Source organism: Terrapene carolina, unplaced genomic scaffold, assembly GCF_002925995.2.
Source record: "Terrapene carolina triunguis isolate 2854851 unplaced genomic scaffold, T_m_triunguis-2.0 Scaffold234, whole genome shotgun sequence".
Classification (NCBI taxonomy): domain Eukaryota; kingdom Metazoa; phylum Chordata; order Testudines; family Emydidae; genus Terrapene; species Terrapene triunguis.
In genome coordinates, this window is record NW_020664585.1 from 7,417,254 (window position 1) to 7,429,492 (window position 12,239).

The window sequence follows — 12,239 nt, forward strand, 5'->3', positions numbered from 1 at the left end:
GCTGGCCAAGGTTCTCCTAGGAAGGCATCTGCCGTCTGCTTGTCGAAGTAGTATCTGCAGCCTTGAGGTGGTGGAGGATTCATCTCTGCCCCTCGATAACCAGAGAGCAATAGCAATGTAGCCCCCTCCTGTGGCCGCCGCCACCTTCAAACGGCCAGAAGATGTGGCCACTCCCTTTGCCCTAGTAGCCATTCCTTTCCTGCCTCAGGACACAGACGCTGTAATTCACTCTACTTAGGCCTGCCAGCCGGAGCTAACCAAGAACTCCATGTTGGGCTGCTACGTGCTGCACGTCTCCTGAGTGCTTCTGTCACTGTGCCCTCTGCTCCCGTTTGCTGCTGGGCCTAATCCCCAGGTATGGTCCTGATCTTCAAGGGCCTTAGCAGGGTGGAACCAGCCTGCCTCAGAGTCACCTCTTGACCCACTAAGACAGCTGTGTTTACTGAGAACGCAGAAAGCAGGATGAAACGTTCACAGCCCAGGCGTTCTTGGTGCTGCATCCTACCCTGTGGCATATCCTGACAGGAGACTGGAATGAGCTCTAGGCCATCTGGCTTCTTGCCCTTCCGCAAAAGCCTTCCCCCTCGTGCCCAGATACTATGGTGATGGGCACAGCACAAGAACTTGAATAGAACAAAACAGCTGGGCAGGAGGCATACTGTTTCACTGGTTGAACTCCAGGATGACGAGCAGAATCCATTCTGATCCCTTTTTCTGCTGCGGTCTGCCCCTAGACACTAAGATGATTGGTGTCTATTAAAAACTTATGTGAGAGAGATTTCCTCTCTTCTAGAAAAGTAAACAGAGGTCCACCTTTCTCCTACAAAAGGATACCTTTTTTGTGTGTGCTCTATAAGCGGAGAGATTCTCATTCTGTCTTGTCTTATGGTATATGTACTCTTAAAGTGCTGCAGCAGCACTACCGGGTAGATACTGCTGCGATGGGAGAGACATACCTATGTCCATAGCAGTTTTCAGTGTCGAGCAGCCCTTAAACTCACTGGTTGCATTGTATAGTGTGTGTTTGAGAGATCAGAGGCTGGGTTTCTCAGTCATTAGCAAAGATCATTGTATAATCCAGGTTTCACAGGCAGGATGGAGTAGTGTATAGTGATACCGGACAAAGCAAAGCACAACTGTTTTCACTAAACGGAATATGTAAAAATGAGATGTTTAGGATGACCATAACATCCAGGGATTTTTTTGAATTGTATTTGGAAGTCTTACAGGTTGTTGTACTGTTAAACATGAGGCACAATTAACCAGTAGTATATCATTCTGAGTAGAGATGTCTTCATTCATTTATACAGTTCAGCTGCAGCATTGGTTCTTAGAATCTAAATGAATTGATGGCACAATAGACTTCTGTATGAAATGAGGTCAGGCATGTAGAAATCTGAATGAGGACTCTACATGGTGGGGGCTGTGGGACAATAATAACTTCAAACGCCATATGTTTCCTGGAGACCCTCAAACATGCAGATCCAACCTTAGCAGATGTGGAATATAACATCATAGACTTAAAGGCAGTGCCAGTTTTGGAGATTAATTCTGTTCCCCCTGGGAGGAAATTGGGTTCCCCTGAGGGACATACAAAGATTAGTATTAGCAAGTCTCTAAAAGCATCCAAACAGTCAACTTGAATCTTCTCTTGTGTTCTACAGCCTTTTGGGGAAGCTGGCCCATATTTGGGGTTTTTAACTAAGCTTGTTTAACCCGCTAATCAGGGTCTGTGTGTGAACTTGTTCGCCTTCTGTGCCCCATCCACAGGGGATACAGGTCTGTCATAGCACTCGGCTTGAAGGTCTGTTTTTTTAGCTTGAGCTGTAGCCTCATGCTTTTAGCCCTGGAGTTCCCTGCTTCAGTTCCCAGGGTTGGCCAAGATGGCACCCATCACATGAATGGGGTTCTTCTGGGATGTGAACTGTTTTGAGAATACATGGGGTGAGTTTCCTCTGTCCAGAGGGGATGTGTGATCCATTGGTCTGGGTCAGTGTGTTACACATCTCCCTCTGTAGAGATGCGAAAGGTCTCATCTCTCTAGCTGAGCAGTGGGGTCACATGTGCCACCTCTCAATGTATCACTTTTGGTGGTTTGCTGGTTCTCCTCTCTGCATCATGTAATGGCCGCTTTAGAGATTGGGTGTTTCTGTGTGTTGTAGCAGGGCTCCTCTCCTCTCTCAGTGCATTCTCCCAGCTCCTATTACATGTAAGAGGAGGTGTGTGTGTCGGGGGCAGGGAGGTGGTGTGTGTGTGTTGGGGGCAGGGAGGGTGTGTTTGTGTGTAGGCTTGGAGTGTGGTTTTACGACTCCTAGAGCAACCTTTCTCTTACAACAGTGATGTGAGAAACTTAAGGGCTTGTCTTCATTGCAGAGTTAACTTGGACTCTTTCTTGGGTATTACCCCCAGCCCCGCTCTCGTTCACACACAACACTCTTACCTGAATGTGGTGATGCTTTCGAACCAGACTAGCTGGCCTGCCCTGGGTTATAGGCTAACACTCAAATGCTGCTTATGCTTGGGCTGGTTAACCTGACCGCTTTGTGGTGAGGACACAGGCTAACCCATCTGAGAGCTGATATTCCTCCAGTGCCTTCCCGCAGTTCACCTCCCCACCCCATGTGCCCAGAAAGATAGACACGTTCTCCCACAAGTCACTGGGAAAGAATCACAGAGCTACTCATCTTACTGCAGTGCTAAGAACCATGAGCTATGACCCCAGAAATCCTAGGGCCTTGCACAATGAGCGCAGCGCCAGCGTGGGGGACACAGTAATTTGAGTCTGGTTGGCAGTGTGGCCGCTCACACCCAGGCTAGACTTGAGCACTGATCACCTGAATGAACTCTGAGGGAAGACATGGCCTAAGGCTAGAAGCCAGTTAACAAGGACAGATTTTTATCAGGCTTCTCTCCATGTCCTAGAAGTCATTGCCCCAGTTCACACAAACGGGTTCTTGTTGATAGTTTCAGCACAGCCTAGAGACTGAATGGCCACAGAGGCTGCCCCCGGTCCAGTCTCTCCAGGGCAGGAGAGAATCCAGTTGGTGGGATATTGTGGTGAAGCCTGCAGAACTGCTCCTCCCACAGTTATATCTTGTCAGCCCCAAAATCTGCAGCACATTGAAATGTTTAACATGGGGAGTCTGTGAAATAGGGTTTAGGACCAAACTAAATGGCTCAAGAAATGCTGTTCGGGGTCGGGTGGGGTTGTGAGTGGGACACTGGACTGGGCCGTGGCTGTGACTAGATTTCTCAAACCTATGCTGAGTGTTTCAGTCTTTGCAGTGGATGGTGCATCTGATGCTTCTCCTGACAAGTGTTTCACCTCTTCATCTCGTTACCCAGATTCCCCATTCACATTCCTTCTTCCCCAGACACAAAAGAACCTTTTGCCTTTGCGGGGCTAAGGGCTGGAGAATGCAGTGTGTGTTGAGATGCTGCTCTCTCATTTTGGGATCCCAGCTCAAGTCGTAGGTGTCTTGATGCTAAATCAGTGCGCCTCCTTTCCTGAAAATCCATCCGTGGTGCAAAACCACAGCCTAGCCTTTGCCCTTGTGTTGAAGCTCTGAGACAACAGGCGGAAACTCCCAGAGGAAACAGGAGGAAACTCTGATAAGAATCAGAGTTACAGGAATGTTTTCAATCTGGCTGTTTTATGGCTGCTCTACTCAAGACTAGAAAGCTTGTTCTTGATGTGATCAGCCCCTTAGGATCATAATGCATTTAAAGTGCAACTCTCTCCTGACAATGTAAAATTGGCATCTTAATATTCACCAGGCCTACTCCTGGTGAGTCTGCGGTATCCTGCCTGCGCCCTGTGGATGGTATAACAAGGCTTTACCCCTGTTAGCCCTGCGAAGTTTTTGAGAGAGAGCAGGAGGCTGTTCTGGTATGTGCACCATTGGGAGGATTGTTCACCAAGATCTAATTACAGGGTTGGGCAGTTACACCTATGCAAATCCACCGAAGATAATGAGGTTACACAGATGTGGCTGAGGCTGGAATTCAGCCTGCTGAGCCTTTTATTGGTCATGCAAGGAGGAAGAAAGCCCAGCTTGCATGCTCGGACCCCTGGGTGAGTTTGCAGGACTAGGAATTAGGAAAAAATAAAAAAATCTTTAGTTGTAGACAAGTATATCTTGATTTGGAGTCACTGAGACCCAATGCAAATGGATGGCATTGTTTATAGGGTCTGTCTTCAGAGTAGAACTGTGTGATTTAGATTGGGGCATGTTGAAAGTGTTTAGACTCTTAAGGCATAGTTTATTCACCTAATAAAGATTGCAATCAGCATCACTCTCATACCATTTTGCTGCTACTTTAATCACGTTGCCCTACACTTTTGAGTTCTTTGGAATGGGTGTGTCGGAGGCTAATCCCATATTTATTTGTGGCCTGTTTTCCAAATTTTAGGAGTACAGACTACAAAAGGAGATCTGACGAGAGATTGATGTAAGGAGACATAAAGGGAAATGCCATCAAAGCTGTGAAAAGAAGAGCTCTGTGTAGCTCAAAAGCTTGTCTCTTTCACCATCAGAAGTTGATCCAATAAAATATCACCTACTGTGTGAAAAGAAATAAACATTTCAAAGGCTTGTTATGGTTAGATAAACAGCTCTGAAATGGCATTTTGCTGTTATGCATGTTTGCTCTGTAGACACCTATCTGAGTTAGTGCTGAGAAAATGCAGTCTGTGTATTTACTAGGATCATAGCAGCCGTGGAGAATATCAATGGCTCTCATCAACTTGACTCCCAAATTCAAATGCTAGAATCTCTCTGGTCGATGATGTACAAGGCAAGACTCAAGATGGTTGTCAGATACAAAGATGAGGCTGTATTGCTAGCAGGTACAAAAGAAATCGTTTGATATATGTCCTGAGCAACTCTTGGCATCAAGTCATTGATAAAGGGAACACTGAGAACTTAGTGCTTGGATGTCAAGGCACGCGGCGTCTTGGGTCTCAGGGGCTAGCTTTTCAGACTATAACCAAGGACCTCGTTAAACGTGAGACCTTACAGGAGGCTGAGCACAGGGTTGGGAGACGGGAGGTGCTGAGTTCTAATCCTGGCTCTATCACTTAATACGTCCCGGGCCTTTGGACAAGTCACTTGCCTGCTCTGACCTTCCATCTCTCCATCTGTACAGTGGGGTGAGGATACTCCTTGCCTAGAGATAGTCTGAGGCTGAATAGTTGGAATGCAGGTTTGAAATGAAAGGTGCTGTATAAACTAGAAGCATTATCAAATGCTCCATATGGCCAGGCAGTGTCTAGTGAATGACAAGAAGGATCCAGAAACAGACCTGGTGCCTGAGATTTTTATGGACTAACAATGTTTGTCAGTAAAGGATTGCGCTGATTCTGCCTCTGACATCTACTCTTTTCTCCCCACACAGGCTATGAGCATCAGCAAAGCCATCAACACACAAGAAGCGCCAGTGAAAGAGAAACATGCCCGCAGTATCCTTTTCCTTAGCAAAGACGGTGACCCCTGCTTCTCAGAGCCCAATACTGTGGCCAATTTTCAAAAGGAGCTTTGTAATGTCATGGCCAGATTTCTCTACACATCATCACACAATTCCCAATTAGATCGCATACTTCAGGGTGTCTTTTAATTGCCACGGGGATCAGAAAGGAATTTGCCAATAGATGATGGGGTTTTGGGGGAGTGGGGCAGGTGGGGAGGAGATATGCCTTCCTCTGAGTCATAGGTTTCAGCTGGGGGTAGGACACTGGACTTGACAGACCATTGGTTTGATGTGGGATGGCGTGTTATATGTTCCAGTGTCTTTGCTGTGATCAGTAAACGTGCAGCACAGGGAGAAATAGAACATAAAATCATTTTCAACCACTCGCTGACAAAGAGCAGGAGCTGGGTACAAAGTGGGGTGAGGCAGTTCTGCTCTTTCCGTTGTTTGCAGGGACATGGGGCTGCACTTGGATGTCCCGCTGCCTGCAACACACTCCATTCCCAGGCCATCATTTTGGTGTGCCGTCACACCAGGGTCCAGCTTGAGGCCCTTTGTAAAAATAAAATGTAACATAAATTTGTGATTTATGTTACTCAAATCCTGGCTCTTTTGATGAGGCGAGAGTCGTAATGAGAAGCTGATTGAGATAAAGGAAACCTAGATCATGAGCATGTCTGATTGGAATGGCTGCCCTGAGTTTCTACCTGTTCAATTAGCCTTGACATCTGGAAAGGAATTATCTTGGGAACTCACCATGAGAAAGGAGCATTTACTTTCTGGTCCTACGCTATTGGCCTCCCCCTGCCCAGCAGCTCCATCCTCAGCTGGAAGTTCTGCCACGTTCTGCACAAAGTCCTGAGAGACGGCCATCCCAATGTAAGTGGCTCCTTTCCTTCTGCTTAATAATCGTGTACTTTGCATTCATAGAGCGTGTCTATTCCATAGCTTTCAAAGCCCCTCATAAAGGAGGCTCCCCATCTGGCAGAGAGGGAAACTGAGGCACAGAAAGGTGAAGTGACTTGCCTGAGGGCACATGGCAAGTCAGTGGCAGATCCAGTAGTAGAACCCAGGACTCTTGGCTCCCAGTTGCTGGGGCTGTAGGTTAGATTCTGAGTGCATAGGAGAGGGCAACCCATGCTCTCTGTTGCCTCTTGCTAGCTGATGGGAGGGCAGAACTTTCCACCATCATAGATGAGCATGTGCCCTACTTCACCAACCTGGCAGAAACCTGGAGAGGCATTTAAAAAGTCAGAGGGAAGAGAGGTATCAGAAATAGGAGAAAGCGTGTCTGGCTGGCCCAGCGACATTTTACAGTCTGGGCAGCGGGTGCAAGGTCTTCTGTGCTTAAGGAAGCCTTCGTGGGCTGCAGCATTTACTGATGTGTTTCTGCTGCTGAACTCCCTTCATTTCCTCTGCTGTGTATTAACACACTCCTCCAGTGAGGTTCATTAATGTTCACCTCACATATATTCCAGAGCTCTCCTCCCTCACTGCTCCATGCGCCACTTCCTGGAGTCGGCGCCTGGCCCTCCAGTGAATACAAGGCTACAATTCACTGGCGAGGCCCGGCTGCGATCAGCTGTGTCATCTGTGAATGCCGAGGGCCTTGCTGGGGTCTCCTGTTCCAGTACCACCCCTCTGTTGTGAACGTTTAATGCAAGGGGTTTGGGACGCAGCCGTGAGCTTGAGGAGGAGGCTTCTTCCTGGCAGCTTGTAGGCTAACCACAGAGGCTGATACAGACGCTAGTGTTAGGCTGATTGTGTTGAGAGATATTTGAGCTTTGGGTTTTAAATACATAGATCACTAGCTTCCAAAAATGGTGTTAATCTTCACTACATTCAGTTTAGTAAATACTGAGTAAAGCAGTCCCCCATCACAATGATTATACATAGGCACGTGCCTAGTGCTTTTAACTTGTAGATTTCAAAGCACTTCTTGAAAGTGGGTGTCATTTTTCTTGTCGCATAGTTGGGGAAACTGAGTCACAGTGAGTTTGTGACTGGCCCAAAGTCACAGAAGCAGAAGTGGGATTAGCACCTGGGTCTCCTGACTCCTAGTTCCCTACTCTGATTACTAGACCTGCTTCCCAAAAAGCATCATTGAGTTTAAAGTGCTCTGTTCTAACAGATCCTTTAAGAGTGTACACACCTCTTTCTTGGAACAGTCCCATTGTTTTTAGACTGCTTCTGTGGACAAATGGGATTCATTTCTGGTTTCTGCTAGAGGACCAGAGCCATTAGATCCATCCCTCCATTCAAAAATCGTGTTGCCACTTTGAACCAGTTAAAATTTCCCCCTGGAATTTCCTTGTGTTGCTTCCTCGCAATAGGCCAGCAAAGGGGGAACTGACAAATCCAGATCTGTACGGTGCAACAGACGGGGCTGAGAGCGGGTTGTAGACTGAGGTTTGGGAGAGGCAGTTCAGGGCAGGCTTGTCTTGATCCTCTTTTTTTCCCTCCCCGCCCCCATACCTTTGAGCACACCGGCTGTATGTCTGACCCCTCTGCCTTTTTTCCCAGGTTCTTCAAGACTGTCAAAGATATCGGAGTAATATCCGAGAGACAGGAGACCTGTGGGTGAGTTGCAACAATGGACTGTGCTGGCCACTGAAAGCCTTACATTGAAAAGGGGGTAGAGCAGTCAGGCCTTTGGTGAAGTGCGGGGAACGGGGGTGTCTGCTGGTGAATGCTTTGTTTCTGAGTGGGGCGTTGAAGGGTTCTGTGCTGTGGTACGAAGGCTTTTGAGTGGTAGTTGGGTACTATGGAAATAATTAAACATCACCTTAACGCCTGTAATCCCTAAACTGTAATCCCTAAGTAGCGAGGATTGCTTCACCTACCGTTGAAGTGCGGCCATCTTGAGGGGTGAATGGAGCGCAGGAGCTTTGTGTTACACAGCAACTCTAGGGGAGTTTAGGACAGGAGATGGGCGAGACTGTTGCATCTGACTGACACTGCAAAGGGTGATAGGAGGGGATGGGAGAGAGTAGGTAGGCTATAAATGCAATTGCCTAAATTGGAACTTGTCCATATTCTTCTCACGTTTGGATCATGAATAAAATGAAAGTCTTTTCCACCTTTGTCAGGGGATTGGAAGTGATTTACCCTTTGGAACTGAGCCAGTGATTTCTTCTTCCTGATGGGTCTAGAAATGCGGTGCTGTGTTTGTGAATGAGAGCTGTATTTAGAGGCATGTGAGGTCCCGCCCTACTGTGCCCACAATTACATTTTTCTTCCTGGTCCTTTGGAGGCCAGATCCTCAGGTGGCAGAAATCAGTGGCGCTCATTTGACTTCAGCGGAGCTGCGCATGTTTATACCTACGGCAAATCTGGGCCAAAGTTTGGAGACACTCCTCTCTTTGTTGGCTGAGTCCTGTTCAGCTGGGTGGGAAGATGACTGTTTAGTGTCACCCACAAGTTTTGTAATGTTTTCCCGATATTCCTTGGCAGGGGCACTTGCACGACAGATATGGGCAGCTTGTGAATATTTATACCAAACTTCTACTCACCAAGATATCCTTTCACCTAAAGGTAATTCCATCTCCCACCCCCCCTGACATTTTGACAGATTTTTGGTACAAAGCTGCTGTTCTCTTTCTCTTATTTGTTGAATTCACACTGTTCTGAGAGCGGGTGTGAATACTGGATTAGGAAGAGCCATTATTGAGCAGGGATCTTAGCTTGAAATGTACCTATGTGTCTGGAGTGGAGGTGTGGGACCTGCCATACAAATATTACTGAATTTATGAAGACTTTTCTTTTTGAAGCATCCTGACTTTCCCCCAGGCCTAGAAGTGACGGATGAGGTGCTAGAAAAGGCTGCTGGGACAGATGTGAATAACATGTAAGTTTCCTTTTAGGTATTTAAAACCTTCTACAAAGCATAATGACTCTCTTTGTCCTGAGCACCATTAATGTAAATGGTGCATCCTGTTAATGAAATACTCCACATTAAAGTTCAAAGTGCTCTGTGTTGGAGACAGAGGCCAGCTTATTTTATTAGACTGATATAGCCATAAAATGCATCATAAATCTGAGTGAGGCAAACAGCGTCTTTGCACAGAAGCACCTTTGCGGAGTGCTGCGTGAGCTGTGAGCGAGACTGTTGTTTATCATTTATAAGTGGCAAGATGGTGCTAGTGTAAAGGTAAGCACATGCTGATGATATTCCTCCTGCAGGGAACTTCAGCCTGAATCCACATCAGCCAACCCTTCCAGCCATGGGCCAAAGTGCAAATAAGCAAAGGCCTGATTTTCAGAGGACCTGAATACCTGCAGCTCTCATTGGAGTCCTGGGTGTTCGGCACCTCTGAAAAGCGGGCCCCAAAGTTCTTTCATCTTAAGCAGCGCATCAGGAAACAGTCAGATCTGTTAGATTCTTTCCAAAGGGAGGTGGTGGAAGCCCCTTTCCTTGTCTCTTAAGACTGGACAGAGCTGTGGAAAAGACCCTGTCAGGAACAAGCTGGGGTGGGAGGGTTTGCCTAGATGGCCCAACAGGGACAGTCCACCTATCTACCTCTGACTTCTGTGATCCTGATACCAAAGCCCATTTGTTAGGCAGATGGCAGCCAGGACCCCGTGGTAAGAATGCCCAGATAGCTGCTTCCCAGAAGTCCCAAGGGGCCAGTGGCTGACTTTCTCTTATTCTGTGTGCACCAGAATGCAATGAAAAATAGCCCAGTGGCTCCACTCCCAACCTCATCTCATTCTGTTTGGGAACCCTCAGGAAGTGACTTGCATACTGTAAGGAGGGGGCCGATAGTCCAATCCACGAGCAGGATGGGGTAAGGGGCAAGAATCTGCTTCTCTCTCTGTGGACGTGTTGGCCCTCTGCAGCATCTTGGGTCCTAATGGCAGTGTCTAACGGGTGATAATAGAACAGTTCTGTGCACCGGTGCTGGGGGAAAGAGATTACAGCGTTCTATGGTCCTGGCCCCAAACATGCACCTTCCTCTGCGTTACCACCATGGTTGATAGCCTTTACTGTAGAGTGCTTTAGTATTTTTTGACGAAAGGGCACACAGTGCAGTAGTAATAACTGCTTCTCCGGGGATGAGGGAGGAAGAAAGTTTTGTGTGTTAGCATTGCAGGAATGCTTTCCATCCCAATGACAACACTGCAGTACTAAACATAAGACAGCACCCTACAGTCATGGCCCCCAAACACAATGGAAACCCAGGGCAAGTAGTGTATCCCTTTGCACTGTTACCGCAGTATTACCAAGAGTTTATCTAGTACTGTAGTAATCCTCTCACTTGCTGGGTGGCAGTTAGGTTTGTATTTATAGCCTGCTTGCTACCCCGGCACTGTGTGCTGATAGTAAAAATAAATGACTGGAGCTGTGGTCTGAACAGTGCAGCTGACAGTGTTGTGAAGGTGTCTTACAATACTGTGCTACTTCAGCATCTTTTTTAATAAGGGTTTCTATGCAGATCCTGACCTTGCTCTTCGTGTAACACGATGGGGGGATTTTGTTTTTTCAGCTTTCAGCTCACAGTCGAGATGTTTGATTACATGGACTGTGAACTCAAACTCACAGAGTCAGGTAAGCAGTGTGACGCCGTCCCCTACTGTTTGGGGTATTTTCTCCAGGCTGATGTTAGTTTCTCGTCTCGGTCAGTAATCAAGTTAAGAGCTAGTCTTTTCTCATCTAATAATGAGATCCATAGGTTTTTAAAGTAGTCTTTCAGCTTTGTTTGCTTATAACCACAACTGTCTAAACAGGCCAATTTGGGGAAGATATTTAACAATCTGACTGCTTGTAGCAAACCTATATTGGCTCTGAACGATGACAAACCATGTGTGGTAGTGCTGGGAAAAGATGTATTTTTATTGCTCATTGATACAAAGATGTTAATTACATGCATTACGCAAAGCTTTTATTCCCATAAACCGGAGATTGCAGTCAGTAATGTATTCTTTATAAATATTCATTTCCCTTTCTGAAATGTCCTCTTTGAGAGCTGAAGGGCTAGGCAAGTGGAAACAGCGAGGCTGCTTTTAGTTACTTGCCTAGTCTCATTCTGAAAGAATTTTTGATGACTTAAAATTTTTGTTTTTTATTTTTTTAACCAGCCAGGAACGTGCAGCTGGAGAGGGGGCAGGAAACGTAATATATTCTAATGGTCTTCACTTCCCGAGTGACTAAAAACACTTGATTCTCTTACTGTCTCCTCCAAGATGGTTGTAAATGATCCAATTATGCTGGGGGGGAATTAAAACTGCCATTTTATAGTCACAAATACTTGAATCTGAACACAGAGGAAGTTGAAGTTGAATATTCTGGCTGGATTTCTGTAAAAGAAATGAATAATTTTCTGACCATTGATGACATGGAGTTACAAAATCTACAATAATGGCAATCCAGTCTCATGGCCAGGGCATGAGACAATTCCAGCATGGAGCAGGAGGGAATCTGATACCCCCTTTGTTCTCATCACCCTTCACAATTGGTTACCTGCCCCCTCTTCCTTTTGTAGCATCAAATATTGGCTGCTGCTTGAGGGGAGATATCTGAGCAGGTGGATCGGTGTGACAGAACAGGTGTCTTCCATTGAGAATAAAAGCTAGGGAGGTTCTGCCCATCTCGGTCTCAGTATCTTTAACCTCAAGTGCTCGGTGCCAACCAGCCCCTGGAGAGAACCCAGGTAGTTCATAAGTGACTCTGACTCGCAGGAAGAACTCTGGAAGTTCTGATCACAAGGAGGGGCAGCTGCTTTGCTCCCACTAGTCTAGTTCAGCTGCACTGGCCTTGCATGTGAACTAAG

At 46.7% G+C, this 12,239-nt stretch overlaps 1 protein-coding gene across 1 annotated transcript in view; it reads left to right on the plus strand.

The window, feature by feature from the left end:
* The window catches only part of HIP1R (huntingtin interacting protein 1 related), a 57,694-nt gene that overhangs the window by 21,471 nt on the left and 23,984 nt on the right, over positions 1-12,239 (plus strand). Inside the window, exons 2-7 of the mRNA XM_024196166.2 lie at positions 5,398-5,461; positions 6,206-6,348; positions 7,993-8,049; positions 8,923-9,003; positions 9,240-9,316; positions 10,956-11,017. Coding sequence (XP_024051934.1) covers positions 5,398-5,461; positions 6,206-6,348; positions 7,993-8,049; positions 8,923-9,003; positions 9,240-9,316; positions 10,956-11,017 — 484 coding nt within the window. The remainder of the gene's footprint in view (positions 1-5,397; positions 5,462-6,205; positions 6,349-7,992; positions 8,050-8,922; positions 9,004-9,239; positions 9,317-10,955; positions 11,018-12,239) is intronic.